Source organism: Stegodyphus dumicola, chromosome 4 (assembly GCF_044657685.1).
Source record: "Stegodyphus dumicola isolate Sdum_Otavi_A_Nest chromosome 4, ASM4465768v1".
Lineage (NCBI taxonomy): Eukaryota > Metazoa > Arthropoda > Arachnida > Araneae > Eresidae > Stegodyphus > Stegodyphus dumicola.
In genome coordinates, this window is record NC_140771.1 from 211,757,943 (window position 1) to 211,784,024 (window position 26,082).

A 26,082-nucleotide genomic window follows, 5' to 3' on the forward strand; every position below is an offset into this window, starting at 1 on the left:
AAACTCTGCTTTAAAGGAATGACAATGCTTAGAATCAAAAGAGAAATTTCATATGTCTTCATATCTGTGATATTGACCATGTATTTAACTGCATTATGTCCTTGATTTTGTGATGTCGTTTAAATGGAAAAGCGTGTCTCGAATAATGCATGGTTGTTGTCCAAAATTGCTAGCTTGCGTGATGGTCGGAGCCGTTAAAAGGGTCTTTATATTTATTCGCTTCCAAAGTACTGGCTAACCTCCCAATTTTAGCTCCAGTTTAATGCTGTAGGAAGTGGGAAGCAGTAATTTTCTTCGCGTTTCCCTTTAAGCATTATTTTAGTTTATTTAATGTTCAAAGTGCTAGGAAGTATATTTCTTTGGTGCTTATGTACTACTTATATTGCGCATCCTATTATGAAAATTTCTTAGTCTCGAATTACATTAACCTGCGAGAAAGGGAGTATTAGCTTGTGCTTATAAAATGTGCCTTCTGAATAATTATTTTATGCTTTATTATTCATGTTATTATTTAAAATTTTCAAGCGTATTATGTTTTAAATCTTTAGGTATAGGTGATAAAATAACGTAGGAACAGCCGGCTGAGATACATTATAAGGTCTAAATTTTGCTCATCTCTTGCTTGCAGTAATGCTAGAAATCATAGAGAGATATAATGTGTACTTATGTCAACTTTACATGTTTTAGAAACTAACAGGTATCCAGTTTCTTCTAATGGTGGGTGTTAAAAGACTAAGTTTTATTATTATTATTATTATTTACTACTGTATATGTTTCTTGAGTCTTGATCATCCAGTGAAATAATTAGCGGTGGCCAACACTTTAGTGTAAATTTCCCACTCTTGCCATCTAGTATAAATGCCGGACTTCTACAGGTTTACTGATTTTAGGTATTGAGTCACCATATTTTGGAAAAAGGTAGCAATGGAACTGTCGGTGCTAATAGCTAATTTTCTGAAAATGAGTATTTTTCAGCTTTTTCCGAATGTAAGAGAAAAGATGCTTCATCTTTTTTTCTTTAGATGCAGTAAAAACTTTGCTGTTAGCAATAGGATTCTGTACACTGTCCGAAACAAGTGATTGCTGTTTATAGTAATTACTTTAGTAATTTGTAGAAATAACAATAGTAATAATAATACTCTATGGAAACTATACTTACCAGCTTGGCCGTTTTATGATGAAATATCAGTTTTGTTATCCAATATCCAACCACAACATATTCCAATCCCATAAGAGATAGGAGTTTAAATCTTGGTTGGTAAGTAGCACATGATTTACACCGGTGACTGACCTGTGATATGTTTACGTCTTGGAGAGGAGGGGATGGCAAAGTATTATAACAAGCGCTCTGGAAAAGGAATAATACTTAAGTTCAAATTAGTCATTGGAGAAAAAAGGGAAGCAGTTGCGAAGGTTCCTTTGTGACCGTCACTCATGATGTTTTCATATTAGCCTAACAACCTTGGTGCAGATTAGCGTTTTTATTATTATTTTTATTTATTTATTTATTTTAGATCCTTTTGGGTTCGTGGAAATTTCGTAATGCATCCTGATATAAAAATTCCTTTGTCTCAAATTATATTAATATTTGTTATTACTATATTATTATATTAACCTTTATTAATTAACTTTTAAGATCTGTGATCTTTTAAGATTAATATCTGTGATATTCCTAGTTGTGGTTTTTCAAAAAATAACGTATTTTTGAAAATATTTTATCGAAAATTCTTGGACTGCCGACAAATTCCATAATCGTGTATTTTAAAATGAAATTTAAGACAATAATGTCGAGATTTATTTTTAAAAGCTGTTGATACTTGAAATGCAACAAAAATAAGGTTTATGAAAGTAGTGATGTTGCGATATCAGTTCCCCGTATATTTATTTTATAGGATTTCTTACTTACTGCATAATATAGCTTTATATCAATAAACATTTAATTATCAATTTTAAAAAATTAATTTTTATTTATTTATTTACTTGTAATCAGCGGAATCTTCATTATGCTGATCAATTGGTCATTCATCTTCGACTCCCAAGAGATCCGTACCCATTCCATTGGAAACTTCTGTATCAGCCAATAAGAGACAATCGCTTTGATATAATTCTTGTTCGCATTTTGTTACAGTAACAGGTTTTCATTGCTCTTATTATTTTATTCATTGCTCCCCACCAGTGGCCAAGTAGTTAAGACTGATGAATACTGTGAATTTGGTGTGGTTCGAACGGTGAATGGTTTGGTTTGCATGGTTGATTTTCCTATGCGTAATGTGAATACGAGCCAGTTTCCTATAGAAAATCCTCCCCAAAGGCAGGTAGCTCTTGCTTGCTATCCTCAAAAGAATGAAGCAGTGTCTGCGGTCTTGAAATCTTTCTCAGGATAGCGTCAAGTTTTGCACTGACAGCTTGAGTTTCATATAGGTCTACAAGAAGATAATATGCCAGGATTTAATTCTCGATCCCATTCTGTTTTGTTTAAAATGCTGCATGTCTTAAGCGTATCTAAGATGTACTTTGATAAACTTAAATTTATTAATGGGAAAAGAAATAAATAGCACTTAGAAATTTGTAATTTTATGATGGGAAATTGTCTTTATTGATTCTGATGCTCGAAAGGAAGCAGCTGCTATTGTTTTCCCTGGTATCGTATGATTTAAACAATCGAAAATAATGCAATGACTCTGCGTCCAAATGAAAATTAAATTTTTTAACTTAACTCAGTAAGTATTTCAAACTTTGAATTATTAAGATGAAAAAATTCAGGCAATAAGTTAAAAAAAAAAAAAAAAAATCAATATGAAGTAGCGATGCGTGGAAGTTAAGTAATTAAGGTAGCAGGAATTTGAGAGGGATCATTCTGATATAAAATTAAAGCAAGCATTTATTATGCATTCTTTATTTATATGAATTAATATGAAGAGATCCGATCGAGAATAATGAACAAACAAAGTATTTATATAATATACAGCTCCTTTATTATTATTGTTATATATCTACCTATACTATATTACTTAATCAAGAAAAATTTACATTATTATAAGCTAATGGTGATTTATCTTCATTAAGGAACTCATCTTTTATTTTGTTTTATCATATTTAATTATTAGTATCGGCAAATGGAGAAAGAAAGCATAACAGTAAATCATATGTAATTTTTCGATATTAGTTCTCATAAGTGACTTTTCTTAAGGTTAGTTCTCATAAGTGACTTTTTGCATGTCTTCAAGAATTGCTAGAATTTTGGTACTGTCGTTTTCCGAATACTAAATGTAAAAAGAAAGTTGGAATAATTAATTATTCTATAGATGTATCAAAGAAAGAAATCTAAGATACTGTTATTGCGTGCTTGCGGTTTCGTAATGGAATAAATGCGTACAGAACCGATGATAGCTTGGTAAAAGTTACTTTTACTCAAAGAGACACTTAATAGTTCTAGAACTTTCCACAAAAGCACTCGTACAACTCTTCTCAGTATCACAGAGTACTTACACTCAAAACTGCTAAGAAGTTAAAGCACAATGGAATTTAAAGCACATCTAAAAGGTGAAGTTTTCACTGATATTTCAATGTTCCCAAGTCGCCCTGAACTGAAGTAACTGAGAAAACTGAGGACCCGAGAAAACTCTCAGGTCTTGTATAGTTTTTCCCTGGCTGCCGAGAAGTCTCTAGTTCGTTCCACTGCTCAAAATTACTGGAAGGCATATGAGGGCCGGATGCGGTTATTACATATAGAGATCAATTACATACCAATTATAGTTATACAGGGACTGGACCCAATTGGTCGCCAACTTTGGCCACTTTGGGCTATTTCTCGCCAAATCTGGTGACAAAAATTAGTCTCCAAAACAATCGCCAGCTTTCGATATCTCGCCGATTTAGCGAGATAGCCATTATCTGAATGTTAAATAGACTTGCCCCTTTAATCTTATTTTTCTGGCAGAGCTTTGTCTCTTTCAAACATTTCGTGTTACATTATGCAGAAAATACTACGGTTCACATATAATTTTACGTATACATTTCACTGAAATTATTTACATATATACAAAATTCGTAAAAGTACTTTAAACTGTTGTTTCTTAATTTTTGCGTAAAGAAGCATTTACTTGCTTCGTGGGTCCTCCATTGCTCCACCGAACGAATGATAGACCCAATTTCCGCTCCGGGCAAATGAATGGATTATTAGCATGGAAATTCTGTGCTTTGCCCTCGTGTACTGTAAAATAAATAACGAAATTTTCCCATGAAAACGTTTTTTTCTAAAGCAGATAGAGAAGAATTGGCCTTTCGGTGCAAGAAAATTTAACTTCCGTTCCCTCTGGGATTCCCATGGAGGTAAGAAAGTTACTTCCTACCTCCATGGGGATTCCAGCCACAGATCCTGCAGTCCTAACTGGATATGCTAATACCACAAAAGCGTATACGGAGAAAGCGCTAATTCTTTCCATTTTCCCTCATTTAAAAGGCTGTTGGAGAGAGACGTCACACCTGACTGCTGGGTATCCCAAATTTATTTTGATTTCACTGTATTTTACACTCCACATTGTCCGCTAGGCACCTTCTGATCATAGCCTGTATTTTTACGAACATTTTAAGTGGATAGTTGCCATATCCTGAACTTTTGAGCATTAGTTAGTTAGCACTTAACTCAAGTTTTACAGGGATAAATAGAAGGGCTAGCTCATTTCTTTGTTCGACTCCTCGCCGACGCGAGCCTAATGGGGGGGGACGTAACAGGCAATAATCTGACGTCACTGTGATGCCACCTGTCCTGATTTCCCGCGTTTAAAACAGTAGTTTCATTGAGCTGCGAGACGATTTTCTATAGGTTACATATCCCAAATTAATTTTAATAATATATATATCTGTTTTCTAATAATGTATATATTTAAAATAATTTATATATATGTAATTTTAGTCAGTTTTTATTTTAAATTCTATATTGTAAAGTATCGTTTACGTAATATGGCTTTTTGCGCTGCAGTAACGTGCCGTAGCACTTACAGAAGTATGAAAGGATGAGATATTTTATTTCATGGGACCAAAGGATCCAAATGAGAGTTTGCTTTTGACGAAAGAATGGATACACAAATGTCAAAGAGAAGATTCTATTAATGTGAAGAGCGGAAAAATCTGCAGCGAACATTTTCTATGCAGTATTTATGAAGATGATATGAAAAATCGCTTGTTTGGATAGCCACAAAAAGAAACTGTTGAAATGGAATGCTGTGCCGAAAGTAAATTATGATGACAATAATAAATCGAAATTGATGATGACAATAATAAATCAAATTTTAATGATTTTGAAATAAAACTCACAAATGAAAATGTAGATCATCCTGAATGTTTAAGGATAAACAAGAATGCATTGATAATTTGAAGAACAAAATAATATCCTTAGAAAATTGTATTAAATTGTATTAAAATATTGAAAAATAGAGAAAAGAAAAATTTTAGAATGTTTGTTCAGCGACAAAGAGGGTGGACGACATCTAGACAGAAATTGGTATCAGAAATTAAAATCTCAAATAGCGAAATTTCGGGGGGGGGGGAAGCACAAATCGGAGAATTTTGAAAAATGTCTAAAGCCTATTTTTATAAAGACGCAGATTAATGCATTACTGAAAAAGAAGAAAAAAATCAGGTGGACTAGTGAAAATATTTCACGTTGCATCGTCATAAGAGCTATGTCATCTTAAAGCTATGATTTTTGGAAAGAAAAAAAATTAAGAAAAAAATTGGAATAGTATTATCAAATTAAAGAAATGGTGTTTATTTTATTTTTTAGTGTTTTCTAAATTTTAGTGTAGTCCAAGAATTCAAAGTAATGTTCTTACTCTAAAGAAGGAAAGAGGCGAATATTTGTATTCTGTAGAAAAAATATGCGTTCTCAGTTTCGACGAAATGCATACAGATTGAAAACTCTGCTATGACTCTAAACTGGACTAAGTTGGTTCTTTTCAAAATGTGCAGTTTGTTTTAATCAGAGGTCTCATTTCACGCTCTGCCTCAAATTACTGAGAAACCGCGTTTTAGATAGAGGATTTGTTTTAGAAGATGTAACTGTTTTAAATTTTGATATTATTAAAGAGGTTTTAAATAGAGATTGAGAAGAAATTAAATTGTGTCACAAACTAAAACCAAATTATTTAATGGTCAAGGGAAACGAGAGACAAAAAGTCGCTCCAGAGAAAACATTATTTTCAAAAAGTACCGCAAAAGGTATACTCTACCGCACAGGAAATCAGAAAGCATCTGACTTCTATGAGTTAATCGATAATATCTTCGGTATTATGAATAGTACCAACAAGAATAACAAGTATTTAACAAACTAATTTTGTTAAGTACTTGTTAAAGTTATTCTTATTGTATCCTTTGTAACTAATTATTGATTAGATTTTGTGCTAGATTAGCATTCTAGATAAAATATAATAGTATAAAACATCAAAGTAATTGGCATAAAAAGACCTGCTTCCTTTACTCACACTTTTGAAAAATTAAATAACTGTTTTAGGTACTCTGAATAAAGCTATTTTGTCAAAATTAAGGTAACCATTTTATATACATTTATTTAATTGTAATATAGATATAAGTATAAATTACAAAATTATTTAAAAAATATCTATTATATTGAATCGGAAGAGAATTATAACAATGTAAAGTTTACAATTAGGCAAAAAATCAAACGCAGGTTAGCAGAAATGTTGCCATATATGTGATATATGTTTAAATCTATGTCAATGTAAAGTTGTTTTTTGAGTAAATTTAAATAGCTGCTATTATAGTTATCTTAGAAGCAGTATAAAAATTCTCTCAGTTAGCATGCAAATAAAGAAATGATTAGAAATAAACGTGCATTAAATAAAAAAAAACCTGCTAATAAAAATAAAAACCCACGGAACTTTATGTTAAAAGAGTAGCACATTTTATCTATTATTTTAAAATTGAGTAAGCATTATTAAATTTTTTAATGGTTCAGTCTAAAATGCATAAAGCAGTAACATTGCTTCTTCCAAATTATAGCTATCTTTCACACACAGCTCATTTTAAACGCTGGTTCAAAAACGCTAATTTCCAAGCTGTGAATTATATTGGCGCGCTCAGTGTCATCATGGCTACGTCATCACTTCTCACTTTCTGCTTCAGGGGGAAAAGCTCTATGAGCTAGCCCTTCTCTTCTAAGTCCTGCAAGTTTTATGCATCGGTCTCTACCTGCATATGCGATGACGTCACGCTCTATAAGTGTTTTCATTAATACCTGTATATACTGCTGTAACTATTTATGTATTTTACACCCTTGTTATTAATTTGATAGACGAACTTTTATGTCTTACCTGGCCTGGATTGATCTGTGGCCCCCCTTCTTGCCCTGACTGCTGCTCTTTGGTAATCCACGCTTACGAACACATCACTGTTAAGTACCCTTTGGGCGTAATTTCATGGAGCCGAAAACGTCGCACCAACTGTGCGATATGTCCGGCCTAAATTTGAACTTGGAACAATCAGCCTGGTGATGAATTATCACCTACTGGGGTATTTTAGTTCACACGCCGCTGTAGAAATTATTAGGTATTTCGATGCGGGAAACATGAAAAATCAACTTATGCTTACGCCATTATTCAAACCACTGATTTTATGATGCTAGCTGGATATGCAATCATTTACACCAGTGGTCTGAAGCTTACGATTTATTTCAATTATGTATTTGTTGCAAACACAATGCTTATAATTTTAGATGTAAAGAATTAGACTGAGCTTATGTACCGGACTAAAACTGAAGGGGAAAAAATGATTGAATAGATTGGGGCTTTATCAATGTATACTTATATGGCGGGGCACATGAGTGGGCTAAGATGGGACTAATTTCCCATCACCCTGGTACAGTCATTAAATTTAGTTTACCAGCCAACAACTGGTGGCACTTCATTATTCTCAAATTTCTGGTTTTCCACTTAACGTTATAAGTTCCAGTTAACGTTATACTTAGTAGTAAATTCAACGTACTGGAGTTAACTGAAATAAATGTGAGTCTAAAAGTTTAATATTTAGCTATCAAGGTCTTTGAATTACAAGGCATACAGTAAAGACTTCTTGCAGTACCTACCAAGTTTTAGACTTTAAGTAGTTAATATCAATCTGAATCAATCAAAATTAATATCAATCTGAATTTTTTCATTTACGTTGTTGTTGTTGTTATTATTGCTTATGTATGTTTTGAAAAGAATCCTGTGAATGAAATTTAAAATTTAGTTTATTTTTGTTAAAAATGTTTTTTAATTTTATTTAAAAATTGTTTTATCCCGTCAGCTGCTTTTAAATCTTTGCGGGCTTGCAATTCGAATCTTAAACCACTGATATACACCACAAGAGCGCACAGAGAATGCTATAATTCCTACTGATAGCAGTAGAGTAGATGAGTTCCTCTGAATCAACAATCATAGTTCTAGAAATAGCCACCTAGTATTAGTAGTCCATAGAACGTAGTTCTAGTTGTATTAAATCACGCATAGTACTCTTGTGACTTCTCGTAATAACAGCTTAACATCTGTATGTGATAATTCAGCCTTACTGATGGGATACATAAATTGTATATGTATTGCACTAATTGTATTACCCCATGTTAATTTTCATTGTGCTCCAAACAGAAATTATTTTAGAAATTAAATTTTTGAATACTTTGTTAAAGTACGTTATGTTGTGTTTGATAAATATGTTTGAAGTTGCTTACTGTACAGTTAAAAAATCCTCAACAGTTTGATTTTTTGTCACTGGATAATCTTCAACTCTATAGTGCAGCGTTTCTTAAACTGTAGTTCGCGACCCCCAGGGATGTCGCGGGACCTGTAGCAGGGGGTCGCCAAAAATTTATCAGTTTTGATATTTCTTTAACTTATCATAATAATTTTACAACTACCAAATATTTTTACAAAGTGTAACTGAAAATAAATAAAGATAAGACAATAAAGACAAAGGAAAAAGGAAAACATTTTGACGCATTCTTTTTATAATAGAAACGTTCATTTTCCTTGCTTTGCACGTGACGCTGTCATTTCGTCTGTTACTTATTTAAAATTTTCACACTATTCTATGTCTTAAAATTAGAAGTTAAAGCTAATGACCTAAAATTTAACACAGTAAGCTTTGTAAACAATTTTATAGTTCTTAATTAATTCTGATAGTAAATAGATCATGTTTATAAAAATGATTTGTAACGTGGAATATCACGTCTGTTTCTAATGCAATATATAATGTCCTGAAACATGTTGCCTGTACCCACTACAAAAGATAACATCTTCAAATATGCACCTGCACAACTATGGATATTGCAATGTATAGCATATAATTTAATCCCTTTTACTTGAGCTAATTTAACGCTGAAAGGTAGGAGTACCGTTAATGCTGCCGCCAGTAGAGTACTTGTAGTGCTCGCTGGAGTCACAATTTCCATCACGACTCGAGAAATGATGCCAGAATGTTGTTAGTTTTCCAGTTAGTGTGTTGGGCTAATACCTACTTACTTAAGGTAAATATTAGGTAGCCCCCCTCACTTCTACATAACATAACATAATAGTATATTACAGTACAAGTGAAAAAATTGACAGTTTGCACACGCGTGTGTCGGATTTGCGCAATGCTTATGGAGTCCCACAAAATTTTCATAAATGTTATATGTTCCCGAGGGACGTGAAAAAATCTCAGTGATAAAAACGGGTCGCGACTGAAAAAAGTTTAAGAAACCCTGCTATAGTGTATAAATTATTTTCATATGTAATACTTTTAAGACTATTTAAAAGATATCAACGAATTATATCTGCGGCTCTAAGGCCTTTTTATAAGTCAGAATACAGCCTTCTCAACTTTCTTCTTGATTAGAATTAGCTTCACCTTCAAGAGATTGTACTATTTTTAAATTTCGTTTTCCCTTTTTATTCCATCAAGATCATTATCATTTATCAGATCGTTCAAATTCTTGAACCTTCATTTTCTGAATTGATATCAACTACTTCCTCTTTTTGGAGAATGCAGGGTACACGAAATTTTTATGAAAGGGAGAATTTCTGTCGACTTAAGCGAGTAGCCATTTTTAGATGTCGAGATAGAAGATTTCTTTTTCCCTCCACGTTACAATATATTAAACTAAATAAAATTTTGAGGAAAGTCGAGTTAGTGTTGACTTAGCTGAGGATTCATTGTAGGTAAGAGTTAATGTATTTTTTCTATTCCTTTTTAATATCAAGCTGGTTCATTTTTTGTAAAATCTGTTAATTTCATCGCTAGTTATCGATTGGTGACATAATAAAAGTTTGCTTTTTTTTTTTTTTTTTTTTTTTATGTGTAAGATATATTGTAGAAACACTGGTTTTTTTCCCAAGCAGGAAACGAGAAAAATGTGCATTATCCTCACCGTGACTCAAACTGGACCTTTCGAATACTGCCCGAGTGTGCTGCCGTTACACCACGAAGGCATGCTAGAAGGAGGGAGAAATACGTTATATACTTCCCCTTTTAAAGGATTAGGAGACCTAATATGACTAATATAATCGCCAAATCCTAGTAGTAAAGAATCATCATCCAAAACCTTTTAGTTTGGGTGCTACTGTAAAGGTATTAGGATATTTTAAAACAGGAGACGTGATAAATGTGCAATGCCCTCTCCAGGACTCGAACCTGGACCTCTCGAATACACGCCGAGTGTGCTAACTGTTACACTGCGAATACATTCAGAAAGGAGGGAGAAAATAACATTAGATCAGCGGACTAAAATTGGATTGCATCCAGCGAAACAATTTTATACCACCCGCGAACACATTTCAACTCTGAATTTGTTGCAAATGCAGTGTTACAGAAATTTTAAGATTTTAATTATTTGAAGCCCGAGTTTACATTATCTTCATTACTATTACAAACTAACGTGAATAACTCATCTGAAAATCCATAAATGGAATTAACTAATTTACATTATGATACAAATCTTATTAAAAACTTTGAAGATACAGATTTTATTAAGTTTTACTCGTACCTATCAAAAAATAAGTTCAATTAAGAATTTTTGCACTAAGACTAATGTCTTTGTTCAGGAACACATTTATATATGAGCAGTTTTTTTTTCACAGTTGAAAATTAATACAAAAAAAACTTGACCAGTGAGCATCTATAATTCGTGATAAAGATAATTTCTAGTAATTTCTTTCCAGCAAACCAAGGCTACAAACTTTATCAGAATCTAAACGCCGTCAAGCTGTAATAAGAAATAAAAGAAATTTTATAAGTGCTTACATACAAAAATATATTTTTTTATTTATGCGTCGAAGAGAAATTTAATAAATAAAAGGAGACTAAATTTTCATTGTTTATTCTCAAGTTTTGTCCTGCTTGGAAACTTTCCTGTGAAAAGTTAAGAACCTTTTCATAATTTCTTTCAGTTTAAATTAAATTACGTTATTTAATGATTAATCAAAACTATTTTAAATAAATGTCACTCTGAAAATTTAATATTTAGCTGTCAGTATATTTTAATTACAAAGTGTAACTAATAAAAATGTCTTGAACGGTACCAAACTTAAGATTTCAGATAGGAAATAAATGTAAGTTAGATTTTTTTTTCATTTGAGAAATTATTATTATTGTCCATGTACACACGTTTTGAAAATAGTAAGCAAAGTGAAAAATTTAATGTTTCCCTCCCAGAATGCAAGTTCAAGGCGTAGTAGTCCATGTAGTTCATTCAATTCATGTAGTTCAAGAGCAGTTAAGGTAGAATTTTCGGATTGTAAGACAGAGTGTGTTTCTGCTTCTCGAGGCCACCTTAGTTGGTTTAGTGGGCTCAAATAAGATTATATTATTCGCCTTTGCATTATAGTTGCCGACATTTAAATTGTTACACCGGTGAGAAATTTGAGACAGCTTCGCGTTTAATCGCTACTAAGTTTAAAATTTGAATTTACTGTTACTTTAATTTACAAGTCACAAGTGGTCAGCTGATTTGTGAGCATAAGTCATGCATTTATGTTCCAGTTCTGATTTTATATATATTTATATATGGATTTAAGTTCATACAACATTATATATATATATATATATATATATATATATATATATATATATATTTTTTTTTTTTTTTTTTTTTTTTTTTTTTTACTTTGTAATTCCTTTCAGACGAAGCGCTAATTCGCTCTGTTAGGATTTTGAACTTAGTTTATAGTAGTAAAGAAGACTAAACTTTATAAAAGCATAAAATCAATTTAAATTATAAAAGTTCATTGATTAAATTTACGCTGCTAATTATTAAATTTTAATTAAACTTAATTATTATTTTAAATCCGTTTATATTTAAATATGTTTTAAATCAAAATGATATATTTTTTTTTACTTTTAAAAAAATATTTGTTCTGAAAGATTTATTTCCCTATGTCATTGGTGAATTCAAAATTTAGATTAAAAAATTCTATTCAAAAATAAAACTATAATTATTTTAATATTGAGAAGTTGCTAAACGATCTTTTAAGAAAGTTAAACTGTAAGGTATTTCTCTCGCCTTCTTTGCATGCCTTCGTGGTGTGGTAGTCTGCACGCTGGGCGCGTATTCCAGAGGTCCGCGGTTCGATTCCCGGCGAAGGCGTTGCATATTTTTCATCTCTCGTACATCCGAAATAAACCTAATGAACCTAACTTAAGAAAACGTGATTAGAATTCATAAGAATTATGGTCCATGATAATTTCAGTATAATTCTATACAATAGCTGATACTATACAAATTAAATAGGCGTATATACGTGGGACCTTTGGGAACTGTAAAAATATTTTTATAGAATCTCTGCACCTAGGCAAATAGAATCTGTAGAATACCTGCATGTAGAAGCTATATAAGAAATTTTATAGAATTCTATTTATTTCATCTCTGGCTTTAGTTTATAGAAAATTGGACCACAATTCTAAAAGATTCTAAAGAAGCGTTTTTTTTTTTTTGGGGGGGGGGGTTAGAACTTGGTGACACCTTTTCGTAAGGGAAATACTTTGGTAAAGAATACAATTCTTCCATTCTTCATTCGCTTTTTAGAATTTATATGCATGTTTCTTTTAATTCTTTAGCTTACCGATTAAAATACCGATATCCATTGTAGAGATTGAGAGTAGTTTGCTATGTAGCTGTGGACACTAATCACACATCCTCGTTAACCACGCGCCGTGATAATTGTTGGGAGTCTTCCTAATCTGCAGTTTCCTGAGTTTCCTCTCCTCCTCCCTTATTTTCCTGAGTTGCATAATTTTCTTCGAGTTTATTGCGCAATCTAATAAAGATCCTTAGTTTATTACTTCTCCATGACTAATCGTATTTATAAAATTCTCAGCATATTTCTTCTTTAAATAATTAATTTATAAATGTACTTGTTCAGGCAACCTATATTTCAGCTTTATAAGATTTCTCGGCTGATAAAGATTACGTATTCAAATTATTACAATTCAGGAAAAAAAAATATATTTTCACCATAAAAATATATAGTCCATCATGCATGTAATAATAGTGTTTAAATCAATCTGTAAGATTATAAAGTATTTCTCCCGCCGTCTTAGCGTGCCTTCGGGGTGTAGTGGTCTCCACGCTGGACGCTTATTCCAGAGGTTCATGGTTCGATTCCAGGCTAAGGCATTCCTCTTTATTTTTTTTTCACAGAATCAGCAAAAGTCTAACATAATTATTATTATTATACAACATCGAAACAGTCTGCTTCTAAAATGCAAATAATAGTATTCCGTGTGAAGGCCTGACCAGTGTTCAGCGATTTTACCGCTCGGCCGCTGGTGGGCCTTTCTCACAAAGAGATATATCGTTGTAGAATTTGATTTTAGTAGTTATGGACTCAACAGTTTTTATTGCACCGAAGTATCATTTGAAAATATCTTATGCGGACACCACATGACTTTCTTGTACGGCTTATTAAATTATACGCATTTTTTGCTGCACTCCATTTCAACATATTTCTTCAAATTTCATTAGAGATATATTTCTCATTCAATCAATTTAGTTCACAATTCGCGACAAGGCAAAAACACACAAAAATCTCAAAACATCTTCATTAAAAATTGTCAAATACAGAAAAACCTAAAATACCAAATGTAGTTGAAAGCAGATAAAATAACAATTATAATTAAAATTAGAACTTCTAAGACAAACAAATTCGACCAACGTGAAAGAAGACAAAATCTTCGATGCACAAAACTGGAAGTTAACTTTTGATCCTACTGGACAAAAAGATTCTAAAGTTGGTACAACAACTGATTTAATTTACTTTTCAACTAAAAGTTTTAAATCTAAACAAATAGCGCCCTGTTAGACTTAACTTGCTACATAAACTTAATTGATGATAATTTTATAACTAGTGCATGCAGATTAACTAAAGGCATTAAAACCTTAACCAGACCATAAAAACAATATAATTCAATAACTTTTAAAGGGAAAAACGTACAATTTGCCAACATATATGAATAAAATAAGTGAGCTCACCGAGCCGGGTAACAGACTGAATACACACACACACACGTTTATATACGTCCAATTGAAACTAAAAGAGAATGTGCACTACCACATGTTATGGCATCCTTATACAAAATTTCAATGTTCTACGAGTACTTGTTTTTGAGTTATGCGAGTATACACGTACGTACAGACGTCAAGAAAAAAAATTTCTTCTGAATCCATTCATTTTATAATCCGTTTTGGCAAAAATAGTCCTTTATTCTATTCGTACTTACAGATGTGACGAAAAAACATCGTTCAAATGGATTCAAGAACGGCGAAATGGATGTATTCGGTGAAATAGTATGATAACCCAAATTTGTCGCAATATTAAAGCATTTACTTTACTTCGTGTAAGGAAGTAAAAATCTCTGTGTGGAGAATTAGCGGCCGAGCAGAGAGTTTACGGAAGTGATCGCTGTCTGTTTTATGGTGTGAATTAAATAAATATAAAAGTATAAGACATTATGGATGTAAATAACATAGCTGACGTATTTTGCTTCCATTAATTCCACCAGAAGATTTTCTAAGGAAATTGACTCATATTCACTTACACTTAACGAGAACCACGTAAACCAACCATGCAGTGGTTCGAGAGCCCCCGGTCGAAATATCATTATTCAGCTATCTTAATCACTCGACCCTTGGTGGGCCTTAGAAGACCCAAATACTCGTAAGCGAAGTACAGGGCTACACTTCATAACACTCATGGTGAATAATTTTGTTTATAATCTGCATCGTCCACTAGATTATTTGTAGCTTTTCACGAGTAGATAAGTATTCGGTTAGTTCAATCCGCCTTTCTTTAGAAACCTTATATGTCGTTAATCCTCGTGTGCTTTTCCGTATTCAAATTAACAAACAGCAGATTGTTTGAAGGTGTCTAGATATTCCGTTAGCAACGTCAGTAGATTAACTGGGCCGCTTATAAGTACTTCATTCCAGTTAATATCAGCTCTGAGCCTTTAATTTTATTTAAAACTACAGATGAAAAGAAAAAATTTCATATCTTCATGAAATTATTTTTCTTCCCGGATCCTTTATAAAAATAAATAAAAAATAAAAAAAAAAAAAAAAAATGGCCCCTGTTCTCTTTTGATTGGTTCCCAAAAGGTCGCTCGTGCGTGAAAACTTTCGTTCGAAGCCAGAACAACAAATAAATGGAAAATGAAGCTGAAGAAAAAGATCGTTAGAAGTTGGAAAAGCAATTAAGCTCGAAACATTGGTTCCACTGAGATTGATTGGAACTGCTATTTGAGTGCGAAACCTTTCTTTTTTACACTCTTATTGATTTAACCACGGTCAGTTGGTTTAACGTAATGCCTGGACAAAGGGAAAAAGAAAGCCACGAAACAAAGAACATACACGCACATAAGTACAAATTAAACATGCTGCTTTAATACAACTTAAACATGCATCCAGTAAAACATACAAAATCAATATAATTTTAAAGTTCTGTCATGTTTGGCATTTTGATGTAGCTAGTACTATTTTATTTTGTATTGGTTATGTGTTCGCTATTTTAACATCATATGCCGCAAAAATAAATAATAAATAAATAAATAAAATAAAAAAATAAATAAAAATAAAAAATAAATAAAATAATTTTATTGCAATTGGAGGGGGAAAAAAAGAGTTTCGACCTTTCTCTGGCGATTTTAATAATCTTGGAAGAAATTTCGTTTTATCTTGTGGCTTATTTGATAAATAACATACTGATTTTATTTAATCTGGTAGCTTTTAAATATCAGGAGAAAGGGCGAGAAGCCCCCCTCCCAACTCATTGCACATCTCGAATATATATGTATAGATGCGAAGCTTTCTAAATTCTCCATGATCCGAAAAGAGTTCCCTTATAAACATACGGGTAATAACTAATTGCTAACTAATCAGTAACACCGAAATCTTATCGATTTCTTGTATAATAGATAAACGCTATACAAGTAAGAATTGTAAAATAAGAATTAAGTGATTTTATGCTTATATAGGAATTGTGACGGGATGAGAGTATTTTTGGTGCACTGAAGACGTCGGTGCGTAAACGATAATTACACTTACTGTAAACATTGGTTCACTTCCGAGAAAGACAGATTCTTGTTTCGTCTTTAAATTAGAATTCGATAGTACAAAATGATTATAACCAGCGTAAAAGCAAATAAAACTTTTATTTGTACTTCGGCTTAAAGATAGATACAAAGGTAAAATGTAACAGAAGCGCAACATATGTTTTGCGGACTGAAAATAGATTGGCTAGTTAAGTTATCCTTGGCTTGCAAAATACACTGCTGAAAAAATTAGGGGAGCAAGCAAAAAAGTGAAAAAAACCGTTGCGCAATAGCCATTCATGACCATAAAATGGAGAATACAGGAATAATAAAATGCAATACAGGAAAAAAAGAAAAAAAAAAAAAAATTGTGTGGGAACTTTAATTCCTTGGAATGGCAGAAAGCACATGACATGATGCTCCAGGTCAACAATTTGGTTACATGTAAACGACAAAAAAACTTAGTGTTTGGAAATGATACAGGATGTTTAATGTGGTGTTTCGTTCCTCCCCCCTCGGAACTGCTAAAGCTGCCGGACACCTATTTGGCATGAATGCAATGAGGTTATTGATGAGACTTCTTGGAATACTGTTTCACTCTTGAAGAAGTGCGATCTCCAAGTGGTGCGATCTCTTAGACAGTAACGGAAGGAATTGGTCTTGCAGCAAGGCGTAGGCCGAGTGTGCTCCAAACATGCTCCATCTGATTGAGATCAGGAGAGAATGCGGATCTGCAAGAAATTTCTCCGCAATACGAGCTGTATGAAATTTGGCATTATCATGCATTAACAGAAAAGAATTACCAATGACTGCAGCGTAAGGAACGACATGGGGTTTCAAGATCTCGTCTGCATACCCTTGAACCGTCGAAGTGCCATTCCGAATGATATACAAGTCCGTATGCCGATTCCAGCCCATACTATCACACCACCTCGTCTGTAATGTGATCTTTCTTGAACGAATAAAGGATTATTTCGAGTGCCCCTTTCTCGCCATACCAAAACACGTTTAGTGACTTTACCGCTTGGCCTTTGTGAGCCGCGCTACAATGTTACAGAACATAAGAAAATCCTATAGTAGACCTTGTATTTATTAATACTTATTATTTCTTTCCCGACAACTGGCGTTATTTTTCCTACAACTAACTTTCAGAGATCTGGACACAAGCTGCTTACTCTAGCGATTTTAGGAAATCAAATGAATGCCTATTAACTTAGATCTCGTTAGGGATTTGTTTACTGTTAAAGGTGAGGAAAGTTAATCACATTGATACGTACTACCAAACATGGAAATCATGGACAAAATCTTCAGCTTTTTTTAAACCATGCAGGTATTTATAAAATTTCGAGGACACCTACTTCATTGAATTTTTGCTTTACAGTTGAGTCGCAATGAATTTCTATTAATATCATCTCTTAGTGAGCTGACAAAGAGAAGAGGTCGTTTATCCGTCCCCTGAAGGGATACATGTTTCGGGCCGGAGTGAACGCCGTCCCTTTGAGGTTAATCCCTTCTCGGGTACTCCACATCTCTACTCTTATAGAAAGATTTATGTCCTCCCGCTGCAAGAATTCCTTTATTAGCTTTTACTACTGTCATGCTCATTGTAGACTAACCTCAGATTACAAGGAAGTATTCATGTATGCAGTAGAAGCCCTGTGTAATCACATCTGTATCAAGGTAGCTTTCGTTAATCATCAAGGTATCTTTCGTTAATCATCAAGATATCTTTCGTGCGGCTGGTAAAATGATTTATGTTACTATTACCTATCATGTATTGGCCAACAACAGACGCTGTCTTTCTCTTGGTTATGAAAAATTCATGAACCTGATATAAGTTGATATCTGAAGATCAGAAGTGTAAGTAACAACAGCAATAGCATGATGAGGATGATTACAGCTGGATGGTCTCACGCAATGAAGATGCAATCATATCGATTTTTCAGTTAATTATTTTTTGAAATAGTATTATGATTAAACATATGTGTTCTGGAATTTTCCACAGAAATACTCGTACAGGTGTTCACTGTATCACAAAGTACAATCTGTAGTTACACTTCAAACTACTAGGAACGTTGAACACACGCAATGTCAAGCTCACCGAAAAAGGAAGCTAACCCGGAGATATCGCAGTTCACGCTGAACTGGCAATAACAATAACAACAACTGAGAGCAGATGCCCTGTCCTGCCTTATATATAATTTTCACACGACCTCCGAGATATTTCTATTACTTTCTCCTTCTCAAAATTACTGGAAAGCAATATGAGGGTCGAATTACGAGTGCAGCTAATAATATAGTAATGGATTACATTTATTCAATTACAAAACGTATTATGGTGATACAGGGAGCGGACCAAAATGTCGCCAAGTTTTTGGGATTTCTTGCCAAAGTTGGCGACAAAATAGGTTACTAAAATCGTTGTCGGCTTGGCGATATCTCGCCAAATTATCGAGATACCCATTTACTCAATGTTAAATGCACTTGCCCATATATTCTTACTTTTCCGGCATAGCTTGTCTCTTTAGATTTTTCTTACGTTACAGAAAAAAATACAATACTTATAATTGCACTAAAAATCATGTATATATGTACAAAATTCGTAATAATATATTAGCTCAATTGGCTTAAAAAGGAACGCTCTTTGTTCAATAATCGCAAGCACATACTGAAAGTTTTAGTTCGGTTCAGAAAGAGAGGTAGCGGGTTCTAGGGCATTTAAAAAAAAAATTCATAGAAATTTTATAATTTTTTGCATAGGAAAGGGAAATAACGAATTTAACAACAAGACATTAGAGATTATTGCAAACTGAAATTATAGTTTATCGTACAATACATACATGCTGTAGATTTGTTTGAAGGCCAAAGCAAGTGGAAGCAGATCGTTCAAACCGGATTATATCACAAGTTGACCGATGTTTAGTCGGACATATACACTGACTACCAATAAGTATTTGGACACCTGTGATAGAAAAGAAAAACTAACTTTATTCAAAATCAATAGTTGGTAGAGCCTCCACGAGAGGTAATTACAGCGTGGACCCTCGGGGGCATACTTTCCACAAGTCTTTGTATGACAGCTAGTGGTATTTTCTTCTACTCGGCTTGGAGAAGACATAGAAGTTCCTTTACCGATTTTGCACGGGTAGTGCACCCCTGAATTCGGCGATGCAACTCATCCCAGAGGTTCTCGATAGGGTTCAAGTCTGGATTGGACAGGCGAGTCCATTCGATGAACTCCATTGGCACCATACCAAGTCTTGGTTAATGTCGAAACATGATAACTGGCATTGTCGTCCTGAAAGTAACAGGGGTTCAACCCGTAAAACTGCCACAACGTAGGAAGCACATTGTCATCCAAAATAGTACAGTAGGCATCGGAGTTGAGCTTACCATGAATGGGGACCAAGGGTCCCAACCCATACCAGGAAAAACACCCCCAGACCATAATTCCACCTCCGCCGAACTTGACTGTTGGCACAATGCATTCTCGCAGGAGACGTTCTCCAGGTAGACGCCAGACTCAGACCCTGCTATCCGAAGGGTAAAGGGTGAACCTTGATTCGTCACTCCAAAGAACCCGTTTTCACTGATCTACGGTCCAATTTCGATGTGCTTTGCACTACATTAACCGAGCAGCGCGGTTGGACTTTGTGATCAAAGGCTTATGGCCAGCAGCACGACCATGAAAACCAAGCAGATGTGCTTCCTTACGGATGGTATTCATTGAAACAATACTCCTGGATGTCTGTTGAAACTCTTCGCGGATGAGAACCATCGGTAGGGTGCGGTTCTTCCGAATTTCTCTGGACAGCACTCGTCGGTCTCTACTCCCAGTTTCGTTGGTCTGCCGACTCGGGACACATTCCGACAATCACCGCTCACCTTTCACTTCTTAATCACATAGGCCACTGTCGATTTTGGGTACTTCAGATCGCTAGATATGTCCCTTAAGGATCGGCCACATTTGTGATACCCGATAATTATACCTTTCTCGAAATCAGAGAGCTCCGAACTGCGAGGCATCTTGCATGCGACTAAAGCCGATGCTGTTTCCTAAACGATATATACCGGCGGAGTCCGTGATGTACCTTAGGACCGCAGATATCGTCACTTGCATAGGTGTCCAAATACTTATTGGTAGTCAGTGTATATCTGCAAAAGGCACCATCCCAGTTTCGATGGACAACAGAAGTAGTTGGTGCAACTGATGGCTGGCGGGAGGCAGAAAGGTTGAATTGCGAATACTAAAGTAATGAATAAACAGTGCGTCTACAAAGGTTTAGGACTGAATTCGTTACGAGGTACGAAGAAAAATTTTTTTCTTTGTTTTAGTCTTTTTGAGCGTAATCCTTCTACATTTTGGTGCGGTCATAGAATTTCTAGATTGCTTCGTAGAAGCCAACGCATAAAACTCCATTCGTCCCTTTCTTACAATTTTCTGAAATGCTGTTCAGTGATCTTTAATGCGCGATTAAGAAACAGTATATAACTAGAAAGTGCACACGGACTGTTTTGTTTGCAATAAATTGCTTACCACCTTGCGCAAAGAAAATTTTCTTGCTACTAACTGTTCAGTTACTAAATCCACCCGGACAGGCGTAGGCTGCCTCAAATCAAATAATAATCACATTCAAATTTCTTCCCGTAAATGCCTATTAATTAATGCAAGTTGAAATGTTTTAGAAACCACAACTGCAAGTTATTGTTTTGCTGCTTCACTACGATTGGCTTAAAATAACTCATTCCTAAAATTTTGTCGAAGCCCCGTCTAAGTAGTATATTTCACATTTATTGCATTGTAAATAGCAACGAATATCTTGTAATATGTGCCAAAAACTTAAAATAGTTGAATTATCGCTTTGCTTTCAATTTCATGGTGTATAAAACTGGTAATATGATATAACCTTGAACTGTGTTGAAATAACTAGAATGCTATTACGAAAGCAAAAAGCTGAAATAATAAATAGGGTATTCCATCTCAACAAGCAAGAGAAAAAGAATTCCTTTTCTTGCTTTTTATAAAATGTGCAGCCGTTTAACAAAAAACTAGATTCAGCGAAAGACTAACACGAAGCTTTAAATGGCGGTCATTTTCAAAGTAGTGGGCTTGGATAGAAAGCAATAAATCTGGAAAAAGGAACATCGCAAGAACACGTTTGATATCATCCTCTGAATTCTTCATGCGCAGGTGGCGGATTACGCATAATGTGGAAATATTGCACGAATTCTTTACTTAGGTATGTAAGCACGTTTCATCGTTTTCAATTCTGAAGTGTCGTAACAGAATTTTGAACGGACGTAGCTGAAAATGGCCATATAAAGCTTTTAGATGATTCTTCTAACTCATTCCCCAGAAAATATTACAAAGCAAGAATGCGCAATAACTTTTTCTAAGTAAGCTTCGAAGGCCTCTTTCCCCCAGTGTACTTTATTCCTTTGTATAAAAAAAGGAATTATTTTTTAAAGGAAGTTTTTCGCCCCCCCCTTTTCCCTATAATAAATAAAAAAAAAAGGTTTATAATATAAATATTGATACTAGCATTAACTTTGCCTGTTAGGTATGAAATTAGAAAAATATAGGAAATTCTGTTTATTCATTTTAGTGGATATAAAAATTCGCAAACTGCCTGAAAGAGAAAATGAATTAAAAAAACACATCTCTTGAAATTCCAGAATTTCATAAAATAAATAATCATTAGAGAATGGTTTATTCCGAGAACTAGGTGTTTGGAATATTTTTACTAAAATATTTTGAGTGAATTCTTTTGCACGCAAGTTTTATTATTATTCTCATAATTCTTTGAGAATGTGCTTAATTCGGTAGAAGGAAATTTATTTTCGTGTTAACACTTTTGAAACAATTTAACACTTTTGAAAATAGATTTCTCAATTCTGAAATTTCTATTGTACAAGCACTTCCATGCAATCACCGAGCAATTCAGCTGTTAGTAGCACCAGTTCAGCGCTTCTAGGTGACTCTCGATTAAAAACGAGGATGGAGAAGAACTTCAGAGACAGAAGTAATATCATATGGATCCATCTTTTTTATCATAAAATAATAACACAATCTCTTTCATCAGGTTATTTCGAAAATTCTCCAGTTCGAAATCAAAAGAGGCATTTTTAGCCCAGAGGGCGTTAGCCCAGGAGGGCTATTAATTTCGTTTTGGCATTTTGCGTTGGTTCATTATAAATTTCGGTTCACTTTTCAGATTTTCGCCACCAAATATTAGAGCCCCGCATTATATTTAAAGAAATTTAGTAATGAAGAATATGCATGAATGTATGTATGTTTCTCGCACTGCAGGAAAACAACGGTACCTAGCGACATCAAATTTTCAATAAGTTGTCCTCCACTAGAATATGGAGATCAGGAACCCCGAACTTGGAATTTGTTTTATTATTTATTTCATATTTTGTAAAACTTTAATGAGTTTTTGATTAAGCAACTCAACGGAGCAATGGCAACACTGTGCGAAGAAAAAAAAACATTTTTAACTCCAGCGTGCGACACTGTGAATCGGAAATTCTAAAGATATGCTCATTTGAAAATTATTTTGCGATACTGCTGTTGAATTGAACTTTATGGTTTAAGTGCGAAGAACATGATATTTAATAAATAAATGTAGCACACAAAATGTTTTTAAAAAAAAAAAAAAAAAAAAAAAAAAAAAAATGCTCCTTTGGGCGTCATATAAAATCTGAAAGCTTTCTGAAAAATCTGAAAGTGGCCGAACCTATCGTTCACTTAGCCAAGATGTTATCTAAGATGCACCGTAACGAATGAACTGAAATTTGGTCCCTGTGGGGGGAAAAGGACACATGCAAACAACCTAGTTTTACACGAGATTTAAATGTGCACCATGGAATGGAATTTCAATCAGCCTTTGCGACGTAAGCATAAAATTAGCGGAATTTTTAAATAAATTCTTTTATATCCTGAATAAGTTCTTTTATATCAGCTAACTATCGAGATTTTAAATTATGCTGTTTTATACCAATTCTTATCACGCCAGGGGATTCAAACAGCCGAACATTTCCTTCTCTAGCATTCGTCGGGAATGGCCGCACTCGTCGGTCATTTAGCCTTTTCATCGTCCCAGAGCGGTGCTCAGGATTCACGATGGGGGTAGAACACATGCTAACAACCAAGATCAGCTTCCGCTAGATTCTATATCGCCCATATAGAATACTTCCAACCCATATGGTTAAAATTTATATAAAATATTTACATGGCTTACACATTTCATTTATTCGTAAACAATGCACGGAATTTATTGTTTTCAGTATTCGTAAAAGTTAAAAACAATATTGTTGTTATTTCACTTGCAGAAAATATCTGCTGCAAGCATCGTCCGCGAGTCATCTAACAAAAAATGCAGAACTGGCGATCTGAATAATTAAATTTTATTTGATCAGGAATTATTTTATGCTGAAAAAGTATCATAGCTAATTTTTTTCACCGACTCCTCCACCGATTGGCATTGCTATTTTGAATAATTTGCTTTAAATATATGATTTTATTTTCTGCATCTTGAATTTCTGAATATTCTTCAATTAGTAGATTCGTCGTAACTATTTAGCTTAAAACTACCTGACGCAGGAATCTGTAATTTGAATATATGTAGGTTCATCCAAAAGTTTCTGGCCTGACGTACTTCTAAAAAAATATTAAAATTTTGATAGTTTATCTTTCAATATAGGCTCTCTGTGTTTCGATACATTTTTCACATATCTTGCCCCTGAAAATTTAATCTCAACATGTGTCTTAAAAATGTTGCATAGCTGCTGTTTTCAAATCATTATTTAATCTCTTCTCTCGAAGGTCAGATTTCAGTACGGAGAATCACTTAAAGTTAGATCAAAGTTGTAAGGAAAGTGTTCAAGCTCCTTAACTTTACTTTTTTTTTTTTTTTTTTTTTTTTTTTTTTTTTTTTTTGTTGCTTCTTTTGCAGCGACAGTTGAGTACACAAGAGCATTATCATGGAGAAAATGAAGACTCCGCGGCTCAACATTCCATGTCTTTTCTGTTTTATTTATTGCGTAAATTCTGCAAAAGCTAGCCTAATGTTTCCTATTAATGACCGTGTTCCTCGAAAGTCTTATCAGGAGATCTCTTGACAGTCCAAAAATTGTGGCCGTTATCTTTTTCAATGATTTCTGCACCCTTGCTTGGTTGTACTTCATCTGTTTTCCTCCATTCTATTGATTTCCTCTCCAATAGAAAAATCTTATTACAGTACCATCGTTTCATTCCATTTACCATCATCGATTGTAAAAATTGCCTTTAATTTGTATTGTAAAATTGCAGCAACCGCTCACAAATGACTCGTTGCAGTTTCCGAATTGCTGAAAAATCGTGCAAAGTCGAAATACCCAGTTCGCGCAGACACACTTGTTCAGTTGAAGAAATGTATATAGAAGATGCTATCTTTTTGACTTTTAGTCCCCTGTCACTCTGTAATTCCTTGCTGCCCATATGCAATATTTTCTGATGTTTTCTGATGTGCCTCAAATGATCATCTGTTGATTCTCGGCCTGTTTGCAATTGTTTTACTCGTGCTTTCACAGTAGAATAGAAAGGACAGAATCACCATACATATGATCCAAGTGTTGCTTTATTTCTTTGAAATGAAGACTTTTTCTTTGAAATTAAGATTTAGTAATTTAATTACAATCAGTACTCAGTTTAAGGCACTTCAAACAAATCAGCATGTTACTTCATTCAGTAAGAACAATTGACGAAACTTTCAGATTTTTTCATTTAGTACTGTTATTATATGTCTGCAAGAAGAATTTATTATTAAATGATTTTTTATAGGTAAGTCGGAAAACCTTTGGATCTACCAACATAAAAATCAAATAGTACTTTAAAAAATCATATTTTTTAAATATTTTTTGCAGATTGTTCTTTTACTTATTAAACTAGAATATAAAGTTTTCAGTCGTTAATTTTTTAGTTCTTGCCCATATTTAAGTCTGGCATGACAAGTAGTTAAAAACAATTTGTTATCTCTTTATTAGGTACTGTAAACAGTCGAGACGTATTATTGATTAAAAATGCGCTGATGTTTCTTTTGTATATTGCCTTTGATATTTGTATTCGCAAATAAATGTTTTATCTCAGGTTTCTTTTTTTTTTTTTTTTTTTTTCCCCTCTGTTACAGTATATTACATGTGTATTCTTTTCTGTTTTTTCTGCAGATCAAGTTCTCAACGATTATATTCTTCACTTCGAGCCCGTATTTTATGACCAATACTTCCTCAGAGACCAACATCGTCGTTCCATCCGTTCCCCTATGGACCGATATTTCACTCTTCAGTTCACAGCTTTTAAGAGGTTTGTTCTGTTACCTTAATTTTCTTGTTACGAAGCATGTGTTATTTTGCATTATTCTGGTTTCTCTGTAGCTAGAAATTGTTAATGATATCCTATTTTATAGTTAATAGAACCTGCAATCTTACTTATATTATTTGATAGGCAGTGTAAAACAGCGAAAATTAACTTTAAGTAACAGCTCT

At 33.7% G+C, this 26,082-nt stretch overlaps 1 protein-coding gene across 1 annotated transcript in view; it reads left to right on the top strand.

Annotated features, from left to right (window-relative positions):
* The window catches only part of LOC118186863 (disintegrin and metalloproteinase domain-containing protein 10-like), a 218,651-nt gene that overhangs the window by 42,019 nt on the left and 150,550 nt on the right, over window positions 1–26,082 (top strand). The window contains exon 2 of the mRNA XM_085815947.1: window positions 25,765–25,900. Within this exon, the coding sequence (XP_085672073.1) occupies window positions 25,765–25,900 (136 nt within the window). The remainder of the gene's footprint in view (window positions 1–25,764; window positions 25,901–26,082) is intronic.